The 17645-nt window shown below is 41.0% G+C and overlaps 1 protein-coding gene across 1 annotated transcript; it reads left to right on the forward strand.

Annotated features, from left to right (window-relative positions):
• The first annotated feature begins 226 nt into the window (after window positions 1-226).
• Window positions 227-1753, forward strand: LOC147422503 (aspartic proteinase CDR1-like). Its single transcript, XM_086503067.1, has one exon. The coding sequence runs from the start codon at window positions 227-229 to the stop codon at window positions 1751-1753; it is 1527 nt and encodes a 508-aa protein (XP_086359193.1).
• The last annotated feature ends 15892 nt before the right edge of the window (window positions 1754-17645 follow it).

Raw genomic sequence — 17645 nt, forward strand, 5'->3', positions numbered from 1 at the left:
AAGAAAAGGAAGAGAGAGAGAGAGAGAGAGAGAGAGAGAGAGAGAGAGAAAAGTGACCTGGTCAAAAATTGTAAAGAAATTGCAGTTTTACCCGCTCCCATTTTTAAGCGAGACGAAATCAGTCACGACCTGTTATAAATCGTGCTAGAATTTGGGTCATTTTTATAAGTGCTAGCACACTTGATATGGATCAGTTGCCTACAAAAAGAATTTTCTCATGACGAAGATGAAAAACGCACAATTCACTTTTCTCATAATCGCAGTCCTTATCGCTAACGCAGAGGTGCAGGAGGCATCGAGAGTAAGAGTCTTGCATATCAATGGAAGTCCAGCTACTGCGGGTTCCTTTGGAATGGCTATGGAGCTGCGGCACATCTACCATCCATCATCGCCATTCAAGCATCTTCATAACGCAAGTCTGCAAGAAAGGAAGATGAGGGCGGTGAGGGCGCATATGGCGCATGCGCAGAGGCTGGGAAGGCGATATAATAGAAGCAGGCGCGGCGATGGCGATGATGAAGAGCAGCAGCAGGCGATTATCAGCCCTACTTGTAAGCGGCGACTGTTGAATGAAGTAGATGGGCTGGATGATCATTTGGAAGGAGTGAAGCTGGCGCATGTAAGCGCCTTGGATGAGCAGTTCTTCTATGTGCAGGTGGGGGTGGGGACGCCGCCACAGCTGAACACGCTGCTCATCGACACGGGGAGCGACTTGACGTGGATGCAGTGCGAGCCATGCACGAGTTGCTACAAGCAGGGGCCGGGGCCGGATGGCTTGGCGATTCCGCTGTTCGATCCAAAGGAATCGTCGTCATACAAATCGCTGGGATGCGACGAGCTGATCTGCGGGAGCGCAGAGAGTGCCTGCAAGGACGGTAAGTGCATGTTCGACGTGAACTATGGCGATGACAGCGAGGTGAAGGGCTCTTTAGGGCATGAGACGATCGCGATAGGGACCAACTCAGAGAAGAATATACAAGTGCCGAATTATGTGTTCGGCTGCAGCGCGGAAGCGTCCGGCCCGTTCAAGAATACCTACGGAAGCGGCAGCGGTGTTCTCGGGCTCGGCGGCGGGCCGCTCTCCATAGTCTCGCAGCTCAACACCAGTCTCTTCTTCTGTCTGCCCCACATCTTCGAGGACGAGGTGCAGACCGGGGTCGTTGGGTTCGGTCCAGTGCCAGTGGGCCTTGGCCGGCCAGCTGACACAATCACCACCCGTCTGGTGCAGTCCAAGTCGCAATTTTTCGTCGCCATGACGGCCATCAGTGTCAACGGTTTAAAAATACCGGTAACACCGCTCAGCACCGACAACAAGTCGCAGGCTAATTCTGGCGGCACCGTCATCGACACCGGCACCCTCATCACCCTACTCGAAGATGGCGTCTACAACCAGCTTCGTGAGGCTGTCCGGCAGCTCCTTGCTGAGAATAATGCTGTCGCCGTTGGCTTGCAGGACGCTCCGCTCGACACCTGCTATCCCTTTCAGGACAGCCACATGCAACTCATCTACAAGGGCCTCTCTGTGTCCCTCCACTTCAAAGACCTCTCCGGCAAGGACTCCCTATCCCTTCCTCTCCCCGTGAGCAATCTCTTCATCGAGATCGACAAGAGCAACTACTGCCTTGCCTTCTCCCCCTCCTCCAATGCCCACGTCTCTTTCAACATTCTCGGCGGCATTCAGCTAGCTGGTTTTCTTGTCACCATCGACTCTCGTTCGTCCACCGCTACCTTCACGTCGAATAGCTGTTGGTGATCAAGCATAGCTTAGTACTCTCTACTGAATGTTAAATAGAAGCCACAATTACTTTTGGTAGATGGCTTACTAGAGCGAGAGATTTGTGGTATCAGGCATGTTTCTGTAAATCCATGTCAAGTTAGTGTACAACTCAAACGGTCAAGATTAGAAACATCACCTACTAATCTTCGACAACAACCCTTACATTTCGCCTAATATATGAGCGCTTGTTGTTAAGGAGAGAGAGCACTTTTCGCTTTAGCTAATCACCCAAAAATTAGTAGTCCTTAGAAAATAATGTACATAAAGTTATTTCTTTTTTGTTCTTCCCAAAGAACGAAGCAATTTTTGTAGGTAGAGTTTACTGATTAGCATGGTTTAAACACTAAGGAGGTGTCACATGCATCTAAGTATGGCCCTCCCATTTTGTCATAGAACCTGTAACAAAGGCCATTCTTATCTAGCTCTTCTCGATCATTATATGGAATGTGCACACGATCATTATATGGAATGTGCACACGTCCAAACCAAGGTATGTAACCAGTCCCTCCACTCAACATAAATCGTCCAGCAAAGCAAGGACCCTATGAACCCAAAGCCTGTTGTGAGGAAGAAGAGAGCTGACTATGCGATCTGAAAGATGTCTTGCTAGAGGACCAACAAGAACAAGATACCATGTGCGAGGGTATATGGGTAGAGAGCTAGATTCCTTGGTGGACTATGGGATGGATTCTCTAGTGTTAAGTTTTGAAGGTAGAGGGGTGCTTTCATTGTAGAGGATGCGGTCGATGGGATGCTGCTAATAGAAGGTGTGCCATAGGGAGAGGGCATGCCGTACACCAAACCCGTAAGCTGGTGTGAGCCTTGTGTGAACCTTTCCCAAGACTCCGTAATGGCATCGAAGGGTGCATGGCTGGGGTCATATGGCTAAGATCATGAGCCGGGTGAAGGAGAGGTATGGCTAAAATAAGGGAAAGGTTGGTTGAGAAGCCGCAAGGAATGGCTAAAAAGAGGAGAGCACATCACCTCATTAAGCATAGAAAAAAGTAGGTGTAGTCCTCTCTTATGATTGACTCGAAGGGTTCACCTATTAGACATGTAAGTTACAACGTGAGTTCAAATGAACTGGTTTTTAAAATTTTAACATGATTATATTTATAGAAGGGGGGTTTTAATTGATTTTAGAGAAAAACCCATAAGTTTTTAAAGAAAAAGGGTCATTTTATTACCTTAAGCATGTAAGTAAAGGGGGGTTTTTAATACCCTTTGAACGCAGGTTATGTTAATAGTTTCTTAAAGGTGCACCCCTCAAGATGAATAAATGGATGATAGCCTCTTGATCCGCCAATGGAACTTATTAAAATAAGAAAAGAAAGATTTCACCATCAAAATGCTTCTGATAATTCTAAGCGGCTAATCTTAAGCAACTCTTAGCGGCCCTAGATAATTTGAACAACCAAATCTAAGAAGCCTTAAATTTCCCTAAAAGACCCTAATCTACTAATCCCAAGTGGTCTGAAATGGTCCTACATCACTAACCCTAAACGATTTTGTGAGACCTCAAGGACGATCACATGCTATTCTCCGGCTCTTATTCTATCACTTAGGAGACCCGTGGATCTACATTATAAGAGTAAAAGTCTAGTACCATCACTATTGCCACAAATTAACAAAGGAAAATAGAAAGATAAAAAGGTGTGTGAGCGGTAACAGAGGTGACAAAGAACGTGGTAGTGGTCCAATAGCAATATATGCAATAATAGACATGGATATATATCTGTGTCTATCATCGCTTATGTTGTCGAGTCACATTACTGCGTATTTATCGCTACACATAATTTTGAAAATAAAGATGCTCATTTGGGCCATCCATTTTTGACTTGCATATCAAATTTATAAAAGTGTACAAAAAATAATAAGAAACTTTGAAATTAACATACTTTAAATTACATGTCACACCTTACCTGCATAATTTGAAGCACAAAAGAACAATACTAAAATTTAATTACAAATAAATGTAGAATTCCCAATGAGTTTTGTGTACAAATGAGGGTTTGTTGTGCCATATTTTCAGCAGTAAAAAAGGACTACAAAAAAATTCAATCTAGCTCTTTGTCTTCCTCCTCCTCCTCCTCCTCCTCCTCCTCCAGAAGTACATAAGTTCAATCGATCTGACTCTACAACAACCAAAACCAAATTAGATAAATCAATAACTCAAAAAAAATGATTACAACACTCATTAACTATAACTACCACTTGTAGAAATCCAATTGCTAAGTTGAATTACTCATGAGAGATATAGTTGTTTTCCAAAAACCATTGCCAAGTATCAAACTTTATATGTCTCTCTTGATAATTAACCATCTCTCTAGTAGGATGGGCCAGAGTGACATTTTTCTAAGTTGAAAATAATCAAAAAGTTTCATAAGCTAAAATATCTCCTTTACAGAACTTGCACAATTAAAAATTACTTATATATTTATCTTTCCAAGCTGCTTTGCCTCTCGAACTATAGTGCATAGGAGTTTACCTAGCCTTGAGCTTGGCGTTGTTGTGTATGAAATGAGCTCATTACCACTTCATCTCTCTTTTCTTGTATGACCCACTCCCACTTTGCATCAGCCATGTTACCACCATGATAACTCTGCTCTTGATTTGCAACCTACTTGGCCCCACGGGGTGCGTTGTACACTTGATTGCTTGCTTTTTATAAATTTTTTGATGTAGCCATGCTTCCTTGACATAGCATGCATGATCATGAGGTTTGCCTTTGAACTCAATACAATATCTCTTATACGTTGAGTGTATAAGAATCTGCAAGTGGAACAAGCACACATGCTCACAATCCTCCTCATCTACAGTTTATTCCATCCCCACACCACCACAAAAACAGGCAACCCACCAGGAGCCCCTGTCATTGTGCATGTAACGATGCTCGCCACCCTGAGAGGAATGCTTAAGTGCACTACTATTATATGTTTGTTGATGTTAGGTTCAATGGCCATGTGGCCGACCGCCCATCACTAACTGCCTAACCCTAAGTGTACAGCTATACACTTGTGTAAGCCACTAACACTAAGTACAATGTATATTGTGCCTTAGTGCATAAGATAAAGAAGAAAGAAAGGGGGCATACAATACGTTGGCTCTCCCCCTTCAACCTATGTGTGTGTGGCTATGGTGGTGTGTGTGTGAGTGTGTGCATGCGTATTCCTCTTTCGTCGTGCTCTTGGCTCCTCCCCTTCATCTGGTATCATAGAGGTTTCATTTTCGAAATTGTTTCGCATGCGCGCGCACTGTCAATAGTGCAAACAGGATTTAGGCATCGGTAAATTCAACTTTTCGAGCGTTTTCACCAGGTGTCCTTCCGTTTTACCCCTCTTTTGGAGCCATTCGAGACATCAGAAATCTCATTTGAGCTACGGTTCAGGAACTGAAATTTTCAGCCCTTTTTTGGTAGTTTTTCCTGCAGAGCTTCCATAGCCAGTTACAGGCAATACTGTTGCAGTCTCTTCTATCTAGAGAGCCCACGGCTCATTCAAGAGTGTGTATCCTCTCTTAGAGTGGACTCTTACACACACATAGAGTGGGAGTTTGACGGCATTGTCTTCTTCGACTACAAGTACAGATACAAGTACAGATACATGTACAGATATGGATACAGGTATAGGTACAGGTACATACAACGGCTTGGTTAGCTTTCTTTGTGCTTCTCGGCCTCGATCTCGGCTTCAGCTACGACATCAACATCATCTCACAAGCTATAGGTTTCAGTGTGCTTGTGATACTCTGGTTCCAGTGGGAGCAGTAGTTTATGCGTACATGCATATGTTAACACTTTTGACAGTGTTTGAGCTCTTTTGAGAGCGGTTTGACTCCCCATAGGGATGTTTATTTATATGCACATGCTTTTGACACCTGTTTGAGATTCTTGACAGACTTGTACGTCTTTGTGGATACTACCATTGTACGCTTTTGTGGAGCCATCTTTTGGCTAGTACAACAGTCTTGACCATTTTTGAGACTTGGTCCGGAAGATAGCCATTCTGAAACTTGGCTATATGTTTTGCTGCATAACCTACGTTGTTGAGGATCGATAGCGTGAGGTTTTTATTGAGGTGGGGTATTCTCAAATGTGGAGATACCTTTGGTGATACAGGTACCTGGAGCATCCCTTACGAGACCTCGCCATAGGACATGTATAGAGTCGTTAGGTGCTTTTGACGTCGAGCTGGTGGTCTATTGTCAGTTTGATAGTTTATGTGCCTTAGTTGGTCTCTATACAGTGTGCCTTTTATGCTTTGTGAGTGACATACTTGGTCATTTTGTCCCATATTATGGTTGACATAATCCCAAATACAAAGGAGACTCAGCCAAAATTTTCTCAGAATCTTTTGGTAGTCTTGTCACCATGTCTGCTAGCAAATACCGTGACATTTATGCCATAAAGAAGTTTGATGGCACTAATTTTTAGCTTTGGAAGAACCAAATGCATGATGTGCTTGTCCAAAAGAAGCAAAAGTTGCCTATTACCTATGCGGCTAGAAGCGAAGATATACACATAACTCAGTTTTAGTGGGAGGAGCTTGATGAGCTATGCAGGTCTATGATTAGACTGCACCTTCGAGAGTCAGTGTACTTTTCAGTGTTAGATTGCGAGACTGCTCATGCTTTATGGCAGAAATTATGCGACACTTATGAAAAGGATACGACTAGCAATAAGGTTTTCCTGATGCAAAAACTTTTCAATGTTTGTGTGAAGGAGTTAGCTAGCGTTGCCAGCCATATCAATGATTTTGATTCTCTTTTTGCCCAGACTCCTGCACACTGCATGACCATTGATGATGAGATGAAAACAATCTTTTTGCTTTGTTTGTTGCCACCCTCTTGGGATATCTTTTGCACAGATGTTAGTAATTCCACTCCTAATGGTACGCTAAAGTACGATGATGTTACTAGTGCACTTTTGTCAGAGGAGATGTATCGAAAGACCATAACTAGCTCGCATCATTGCAAAGCTCATTATGTGCAAAAGGATGATAAGCAACATAAGGCCCGTTCTTCGCAACGTGAATCCATGAAAGAGGGAAATAAAGATGCATCAAAGGGTAGATCAAAGTCTCGTGGTCGTCCTAATGTTCAATGCCATTATTGTAATAAGTTTGGTCATATAAAGAAGGATTGTTATGCTTGGAAGGGTGACAAAGAGAAGGGTAAAGGTAAAGGCAAAGATTATGATGATAAAGAGGAGAAACCAAAGAGTTCTGTTAAGATTGAAGAATTGAACATAGTTCATGATGAAAAAGATGCGCAAGACATTGATATGTTGGCTGAAAACAATGATGTATTTTATGATGCACAAGAAACTCTATCTTTGCAGAGTTCTATGCCAGCTGAACTCCTTGTTAGCGGCGAAGTATCCCATACATGGATTCTTGATTCGGGTGCCTCTTTGTATGTCAAACCTCATTACTACATACAAGGAAACCATTGGCTCTGTTACACTTGGTGACAGTTACTCTTATGACATTGTTGGCGTAGGTGATATTTCCATGGTTATGGAAAATGTGGTGAAGTTTATCATCCATAATGTGCATCATGTTCCAGCCTTGACATGCAATCTAATTTCGGTTGGACGTCTTGATGACTTGGGTTACAAAGTCACTTTTCATCAACAATCTTGGCGTGTTGCAAAGGGTCATCTTATTATAGCCCATGGTTCTAAAGTTGGTTCAGTTTATCCTCTTTATGTATATGATAAAAACAGTGTTCTTTCTGTAACCGAGTTGCCAAGCATTGCTTTATGGCATAGTCGGTTAGGACATATGTCAAAGAAGGGAATGGAGACACTCTCTTGTTTGGGCTACTTACCATCTTTGTCATTTTCATATTTTCCCTTTTGTGAGCACTATCAATATGGAAAGAAAACACTGACACATCATATACATTCTTTTGACAAAGAAAGAAAACCTTTAGAGCTTGTGCACAATGATTTATGTGGGTCTATTTCCTTCTAAATCCCATGGTGGTGCATCTTATTATGTTACATTCATTGACGATGCAACACATCATGTTTGGGTTTATGCCATGAAGTCTAAAGATGAGACATTTTTTTGGTTCAAGAAGTTCTGATCTAGTGTTGAAACTCAGTCTGAACATAAGTTGAAACCTTTGCGCTCAGACAATGGTGGAGAATATGTCTCTAAAGAGTTTACAGACTTCTGTTCAAGTAGGGGAATTAAGCGTGAGTTTACAACTCCTTATACCCCTGCACAAAATGGTGTTGTGGAACAAATGAATAGGACCATCCAAGAGCGGATTATGTCTATGCTATCACAGGCTAATTTACTACACGTGTTCTGGGCTGAAGCATTATACACAATCGTGTACTTGATCAATAGATCACCACATGCTTCATTATAGTTTTGTGTACCTTTGGAGTTATGGTCAAGACATATACCTAAGGAGTTGCACACTAAGCTAGATCCTAAGTGCAGGAAATACATCTTCATTGGCTATGGTATAGATGGTCAATTTGGCTATCATTTATGGGATCTAGAAAGTCGATCTGTGATCTGTAGTAGTGATATTGTCTTTAATGAGACTAAGATGCATAGACAACCAGTGAAAGAGGTTTAAATTCCAAAAAGTGACATTTTTTGATGTATCACCTTCTGTCTAGACATCTCCCAAGCCACTTACTACATAGGCTAGTACAAGTTCTGATCAGCCGCCGCAGAGATCTCAAAGAGTCTCACATCCACCAGAACATTTTTTTTCCAGGCATGGATTTTATTTTGCTGACAGATAGTGGTGAGCCTTCTTGTTACAAAGAGGCTATGCTAGCCAATGATAAGGTTCACTGGGAACATGCTATGAAGAGGGAGATGTTGAGTATTGCAAAGAACAAACCATGGGAACTTGTTCCATTTCCAAAAGGTAGGAAAGCATTGCCTTGTAAATGGGTCTTCAAGAAGAAGATTGACAATTACAAAGCTCGTTTATTGGCCAAAGGTTTCAAGCAAGAATACGGTGTTGATTTCTAGGAAATCTTTTCTCTAGTGGTCAAGATGACCACACTTAGAATGTTGCTTGCTTTGGATGCCATTGAAGCTATAGAGCTTGATCAAATGGATGTCATACAGCTTTCTTACATGGTGATCTCAAGGAAGAGATCTATATGCAGCAACCTGAAGGGTTTGTGCTAAAGGGCAAGGAACATTTGTGCTAAAGGGCAAGGAACATTTGGTTTGTAAGCTTTTGAAAAGTCTCTATGGCTTGAAGCAATCATCCAGACAATGGTATCAAAAGTTTGATGCATTTATGCGTTCCCTAGGCTATAAGTGCAGTAATGAGGATCCATGTCTTTACAAGAAAAGACAACCCAATGGACAACTTATTAAGCTTATCTTTATGTAGATGACATGCTTATTGCTTGTGATTCCAACAAGGACATTGCTGACTTGACACCAAGCTAAAAAGTCAATTTGACATAAAAGATTTGGGTGAAGCCAATCACATTTTGGGTATGTGCATTACTCGTGACCGTAAGAAGAGATTGTTGTACCTTTCTCAAAAAGAGTATGTGCACAAGGTTCTTCATCGTTTCAACATGCAGAAGGGGAAGGCTTTGAGTACTCCATTTCCTGCATATTTGAAACCTAGCAAGAACGATTGTCCCAAATATGCCGAGGGAAAAAACTGCGATGGCTAGGGTTCCTTATGCTTCAGCTTGTGGTAGTCTCATGTATGCCATGGTGGCTACACGACCTGGCATTGCACATGCAGTGGGAGTTGTCAACATATTTACATCTAACCCTGGTAAAAAGCATTGGGATGTTGTCAAGTCAATTCTTAGATACTTGAGTGGCACTGCAGACAATTATGCTATGGTCGTGGAGAGTCATCCATTGAGAAATTTGTAGACAGTGATTATGCAGGTTGTGTTGACAGTCGTAAATCAACAACAGGTTGGATTTACACATTTGCTGGTTCTTCTATTCCTTGGAGATCTATTCTTCAACATTGTACATCCATTTCTACCATAGAGGCAAAGTATGTTGCATTGAGTGAAGCATACAAAGAAGCTATTTGGCTTGCTCTCCTAGTGAAGATCATGGATTGGAGCAGTGTACACCAGTTCTTCATTGTGACAATCAGAGTGCTATTGCCTTGGCTAACAATCCAGTGTTTCATTCTAAAATGAAACACATTGATATGCATTATCACATCAGTCGTGAATGCCTGGCAAATAAGAGCCTTGATTTAGTGAACATTCCTATGTTAGAGAACACAGCGTATGCACTCACTAAAAGTGTTTCCAGCCATTAGTTTCAACACTATCCTGAGTTGATAGGCATTGGGTGAAGAGTGGTTCTCTTCAATTCTTATTGTCTCCCACATTGGCCATCAAGTGAGAGAACGTTAGGTTTAATGTCCATGTGGTTGACCGCCCACCATCACTAACTGCTACTAACCCTAAGTGTACAGCTATACACTTGTGTGAGCCACTAACACAAGTACAATGTGTATTGTGCATTAGTGCATAAGATAGAGAAGAAAGAAAGGGGGCATACAGTACGGTGGCTCTCCCCCTTCAACCTGTGTGTGTGTGGCTACGGTGATGTGCGTGTGAGTGTGTGTGTGCATATTCCTCTTCCGCTGTGCTCCCATCTTCTCCCCTTCAATTGACTAGCTATGGACTGTTGATGATGCTTGCGTGAAGTGAGAGTAAAATGGAGTGGTGTGGGTCCCAGTGCTGGAAGGGTCATGGATCCCTGTGATGGAAGTTAAGTTAGTCGATAAGAGGTATGATAGAAGAAGATTCTAATGATACAGGCTTTGGACATACAGAGTCTCCACCTAACTACCCTCCGGTGTGGTCTTCTGTGAAAGATTATAGGCTGCTAGCTGTTGTGGAGTGTAGTGATCAAACAAAACCCTATGTTGAACGTAGGTGCTCCTCTCACAAAGAGAATTCACATTGTAGGTCCGGATCCATCACTAGTTGAGGAACCTAACTAGTTGGACCAAACCTACCAAAATTGTAAGAGGGCCATGCCTGCAAATAATAAAAAGATAGATACACTCAAGATCACTTTAACTAATTATGGATAAACCTAAATCTATTGCTTGAACTTATTGCCTCAAGAGACAAATCCACTAAAGGTGATAGCCACCCCAATGGGAGGCTCAACTACGATGTGAACCAGCTAAAGGAAGAAGACGGGGGTAGCTCCCCAATAGGTGGTGTCTTGTGCAACATCTACGAGATATTACTTTATAATATTTGAAGGAATTTATCTCTAATCTCCCTATATCTTATCTATTTCTATCTATCTACACCTAATCCACAAGATATTAGTTTATAATCTATTTCTATCTATCTACACCTAATCCACATCACTTCTCTATCCTCTACAGCTAATCTCTATCAAATCTACTCACATATGAGAGATTGGGGATTAGCACATGGAACTCTCTATCCAATCATGCCTAATATAGGGCCTTGGCTTGATATATATAGGCTCCCCTATACCACATGTGTGTCCAGGTCCTTGGCCTTGGTCTGCCATCTTACCCTTGGCCTACTAAAAATAGTCTCCCCTAGCTCACCTTACACTAGGCCTGACATCACTCCCACCTTGGAGAAGCATTTTTGTTCTTGAAAACAAAAGTGGTGAGATCTTTGTAAAAACACTAATGTTTTAAATAGTGACATCCCTCAGTTCAGTAGGATGTTCAATAAAATCAAGAAAAAAAATATTTACTTTCCACATTGTTGTCCCTTTACAACCATTTGTGTAACCAGACCATAATCAACATAGTGTGTAGACTCTATTTATAACCCATGGGGGTCTCTTAAATGAGTTACCGCAAGTAAGAGGTGTCTAAAAGAATACCTCTTCTTGTTTGTGAGAGTAACATGTTGACATAGGTCCTCCTTGACTTGTTATCATTTCTCATCAATAAAAAACTCCACCATAACTAGTGATCAAGGTTGAGAACATGACCTAAACATGAAGGGACACAACCTAGTCCCAACCTGCTTTGCCTCATGGTAAGCAAACTTCAACTAGAGAGATAAACTTTCATTAAATTGGATTGCTTTGTGTTGATGTACACACTTAGCATATCCTTTAGCACAAGATTAACATTTGTAATCTACCTATCCATCTTTGGATGATTGGCAGTACTGAGGCGTGTTTGTCAACCATTCAAACAATCCTTCAAAATGACTAGTACACTGGGATTGCAATTCCTTGTAGCCTTGATGAGTAATCAACAATGTTATGGACAATTAACTTGGTTAACTTAGAGACTGGCAAAGTTGATTGAATAAACTGTACAAAGTTTAGTCAACTTATCTACAAACACCCACACTGATCCATGACCTTTGATGGTGATTGGTATACCCACAATTAATCTCATAGAAATACTACATATATAATGCAAAATGATTTAGAATTTATTAAGTTCACAAATTTGCATATACCGCTCCAAATCAGCCTTTACTAGACGCTAGGGCCCATAAGACCTAGTGTGCATGCATTTAGAAAAAACAAAAATGAACCTGCATTTCCATGACTAAATTTTCCAATGCTTATGGAAAATGTTATGCTCACAACACACAAGAAAAGAACTAAATACTTTCCAATGCAATCACATGAAAGTCGTGCTAACATATTTGGAACATAATAGAATGTGAAAATCAATCACATCTAGGTATGAGAATAAAAATTTTCATCAACTTTGCTACATGTGTAAACAACCATCTGTTAAAGTTGTTTACTAGTACTTGTAACCTTAACAAGTCTTACTAGGTATCCAATAATTTTTGGCCAAATTGTTCTTGATACGACATGATCTAAATGATCTAATAAATAGATCCGACTAGCACCCATGGACTTTTTCACGACACATAATTGAAATAATAGGTGCCAACGTCAGCCCCAAAGACTCAAATTCTCCACATGTGGAATATGTCTTATATAAAGATGTCTATAAAAATGACATCCATCATCTCGTACTTGTGTGTGGAGGTAATTGTAAACACTCAGTGACATGAGTAAGAGGGACCCTCATAAATGTAACATTTAATTGCCTAGTAACTTGTGTGTAGCGGAAAATAGCATGAACATAGTGAGCATTTCATTAGAATAGATTCCTAATGAGAATAAAAAGAGTGCTTGGGTGGAGAGAGCAATAAACAACATAACACCTAGTTAGATAGCATGAACAATACTTCAAAAGAGAGAGAAATTAAGCAATTGGAAACATTTGAGGACCGGATTTGCATGGAGCCGGTCCCCCCTCCAAAAGGCTTTGTATTATGGTTTCTCCCATCAAGAGAGACATTTTACAATACAATTCTTCATGTGTTCTTCAATACTAGTTAGTGCAATGAAGATGGAAACTTCATGCACTGAGAAAAACACTTATCAAACACAACATCAATTCCCTCACGGTCTCAGACGCAAGATCTCATACACCTTCGAAGATGGTGAGAGCTAGCGGGGTATGAGAGTAGATTGAGAGGAAGAAGGAGTATTCTTACGAGAAAGATGTACATCTCCTCACATAATCACTCATATTAGTAGATCTTAGCTTAGTAATTATCATGGTAGAGGATATGAGCATGCATTGAAGCTTGGCTCTTGGTTGGATTTGCATCACAAAGCCAAGATTTGTTGGTGTAGGCCTCCCTTCTCACAAGCTTGGAGTAGGTGGTAAGCTTTCCATTAAAGCTTGAGAAGGAGAGAGTCTCTTCTTTACTTCAAACCTCAGATTGTGTGAGTGTGTGTGTGATAATGCCTTGCAAAAATCAGCCACCTCTCTCTCTTGGTCGACCCCCCTTGCTAATTACTCATGCTACAGCCCTATTGAAACTCCCCAGCCTCAGCCAATGGAAATTAAGCAGCATAAGTGGTAGCTTTCTGACATGTGTCCCCATTTCCCCTTTTGTGAGAGATTTAGGTAATTATTTAATCCAACTAAAATCTCATTGGACCCCTTTGCCTCCTCGCCAATAGGAATCAGGCAAGCCATTGGGCTGTTGAATGCTCATTGGTCCCCTTGGGAGACTGTCCAATAGTCTTCTAGAGAGCTCAATTTTTATTGGTTATTTTATTAAGTGTTTTTAAATTAAGTAAAAACTAGATTTACTCTAGACTAATTCTCATTGGTCCACCTCCAAGGCCATCCATTAGGATTTGAGTACACCTTGTGGGCATCCGGGCTAGGGAGCTGACATGTATCCCTCTTTCCCCTTGTGTACAAATGAAGCTTGTGAGTGTGTGTGTGTGGTGTGTGTGTCAGTTTCTCTCTCATCCCCTACTTGCAAGGCTCTCCCCCTCCTATGTAGGGACTTGTGAAGACTTTTTGGGACACACACAAAGCATCCAAATTTCCTAAGCTTTGACCCTTGGACACAATCTTTGAATTTTGGAACGTTAGCATTTTGAAAGTCTTAATGGGCTGAATCTTAGGGTCTTTTAATCCCATTGTTGCACATTGATGTTTTGCAGATGGCCCCCCCTTTGGATCCCTATTTTCCCTCCTTTGGATCCCTACTGTGGCCGGTCTGCTAGCTTAACCAATATTCTAGATTTTTCTCCCCTGGCACTTCCCCATATTAAATGATCAGTTTAACATGAGAAAATCATTTAGGAGAATTAGATATTGATTATTATGACATTACCTCTCTCTTGAAATCATAGTCGTCCTCGACTATAAGGTAGAGAGGATAAAGCATATTCATTAGTCCTTTTCCTAGCGGGTAGAGGATCCGTATGTTACCCTACGACATCTTTCCAGAATGGATGACTAGTCCATTTGGTGCTTGAGAGCCGAAGCTGCCGCAAGCATGTCTGCACATTAGGCCTATCAATATTCATAGTAGAGTGACAAGCTCTACTTGGTGTTTGGGAGACGTCATTTCCGCAAACTTGATCTAAGCATGCATACTACTTCATTTTTGTGCACAATAAAGGAAAAAAGAGAGTCTTATAAGAAAAAAACTTTGTTAATTTTTAACATTTGTACATTTGCTTACTCTACGGAAGCATTGTAAGCATCGACGAGTTTTAGGTTATCCTTTAATTGTATGCCTTGCATCCATCTAGCATCTTCAAAAGGATAATTTTTAAACTTAATAAGATATCGTCGGATAGTCTTACCGCCTCTTAGTACCATGTCTTCATGTAGGAGAATGGACTTGGGCTGCAGCACCTCTTCTTGGTCCTCGATCTCCGGTGGGTCTTCAATAGTTGGTTCTTGAGGTGGCTCTCCTTCGTAAGGCTTTAATAGGCTCACATGGAAAGCATTGTGCATGAGCCAATGATTGGCTTGAGTTGATAGGCCATCTCATTGATTGACCTAAGAATTTGGAAGGGACCATACTACCTTTTTGCTAACTTAGCATAGTACTTTTGGTGTCTCATAGGATTCTTTCCTATCGTGTGCCTTAATCGAGCCTTGCGAAATTTGAGTAAGACCCAATCATTTTTTTAAAGGCTTGGGCTCTTCTGTGCTTCTCAATAGCAGCCTTTTGCCTTTGCTGTGAGATAGAGATATAATCTTTTGGAAAGATTCTTGTAGATCACGGCTATACTCATCTGCAGTGAAGATCTTCCTGTGTACTTTAAGTAGCAAGGGTAAGTAATTCTCCCATTGGGACCTTTGATCTACTTCCGTTACATAGGCTTTTAGTAGATTAAGAATGGTTAGGTTAGTTATTTCACTTTGGCCATCCGTTTACGAGTGATAGGCCGAAGAGAAATTTAGCCTTGTCCCTTAATTTCTCAAAGAGACCCTTCCAGAAGTTACTGGTCATTCTAGGATCTCTATCCGACACTATGGAGAAGCCATGGTACTTGAAGATTTGTGAAATGAAGAGGGTTGTCATTTGATGGGCTTTGATAATCTTTTTGACAGGTATAAAATGAGCTTGTTTACTGAACCTGTCTAGTATTGTCCATATTCCCGTATTCCCATGGATAGACTTAGGAAATCCCAAGATAAAATCCATGGATATGCTCTCCCATGGTGAATTAGGGATTGGCAAAGGTTGAAGCAGTCCAGGTTGCTTTCCTCTATCAAACTTCGCTTTTTGGCATACCACACATTTAGAAACATACTCTTGTATGTTTGCTTTCATGGTAGGCCAATAGAAATATGTTTCAATCCCCTTTAGGGTAGACTGAATCCCTCTATTCCCTGCATAAGGAGGAGCATGAGATTCATACATTACTTTCTCATGTAGTGAGCTAGTAGCGCATAGCCTATTGCCGTAGAGAAGATAACCATCTTGCAAAGTAAATTGTTCCTCTTTCTTCCCCACTGCAAGGGCTGAAAACACATCTCTAAAATTGGAATCAATAGCATACTCATGTATCATAGAAGATAGATCATTGTGAGTTGCTATGGAAACAGCATTCACTCTCGTCCGTCTTGAGAGTGCATCGGCTACTTGATTATGCTTGCCAGTAATGTGAGCATTATGAAAATGAAGTTGCAAAAGAAAGTTTTCCCACCTCATTTTTTTGTTGGAGAGCTTGGTTTGCGTCATGAAATACTTAAGACTTTGGTGATCCGCTCGCAAAATGAAAGGAGTCCCCAGTAAATAGTGCTTCCATGAGTCTAAGGCATGTAGAACTGCGAGGAGTTCCTTTTCATATATGCCTAGAGCTTGCTCAATAGGGTCAAGCCTGCGACTTTCATAGCCTATGGTGTGCCCTTCTTGGAGCAAAAAAACTCCAAGGCAATCACCACAAGCATCACATTGGACCTCAAATGGCTTTGAGAGATCCGGTAGTGTAAGCATAGGTTGAGAGATAAGATTTTCTTTAAGCTTTTCGAAAGCATTGTTCTCCTTGGAAGACCATGTGTACCTAGCTTTTTTCTTTGTCAGGTCATGTAATGGTCCCGCTATTAGTGAGAAATTTTCTATGAAGCATCTATAGTATCCGCACATACCTATAAAGCTTCTTAACTCATGCAGATTCCTCGGTTTAGGCCATCCTTTTATTACCTCTAACTTTGATGGATCCATTTGGATTCCATCTTGAGAGATAATGTGACCTAAATACTGAATCTCTTGTAAGAAAAATTCACTTTTCTTTCGATTAACATAAAGTTTATTCTCTCTTAGAACTTGAAATACTACCTGGGTGTTGCTTGTGTTCATCTAATAAATTAGAGTAGATGATGATATCATCAAATAACACTCCAGTAAAGGTTTGGTGAGGCCTGAATAGCTTCTCCATCAAGCAGTTGAATGTGGCTGGTGCATTGGTCAAGCCAAAAGGCATGACAATGTACTCGTAAAGACCAAACGTAGTGCGAAATGCAGCCTTTACAATGTCTTGATCAACTATCCTTATTTGATGATAGCCACTTTTTAGATCAATCCTACTGAAGTAGGTGGACCCTTGTAGATTATCAAATAGGTCTTCTACTCGTGGAATGGGAAACCTATTTTTGACAGTGATCCTATTAAGTGCTCTATAGTTGACACACATACGATATGTGTCATCTTTGTTTTGCACTAGTAGCACAGGAGAACAAAATGGAGATGAGCTAGGCCTAACCATGCCCTTCTCAACTAACTCATGTACTTGCCACATAATCTCCTCTTGTTGAGCTTGAGAAACTCTATAAGGAGGTTTGTTAGGCGGTGAACTTCCTGGAAGAAGTTCAATTGCATGGTCATCATTGCCTCGTTTAGGAGGTAGCTCACAAGGGATGTCGTCAATAAAGACATCTTGAAACCCCTTGAGAAAATTGGAAAACTCTAATTCCTTTTGGTTGTGTATATTTTCTTTTGCTAAAACATTAGGTTCATTTTAAGAATCTTTAACAAAAATCATGTACATGGAAATATAGCTCTTTATTAACTTGTTGAAAGCTC

The sequence above is a fragment of the Adiantum capillus-veneris genome, chromosome 27, assembly GCF_014529385.1.
Source record: "Adiantum capillus-veneris isolate H3 chromosome 27, ASM1452938v2, whole genome shotgun sequence".
Lineage (NCBI taxonomy): Eukaryota > Viridiplantae > Streptophyta > Polypodiopsida > Polypodiales > Pteridaceae > Adiantum > Adiantum capillus-veneris.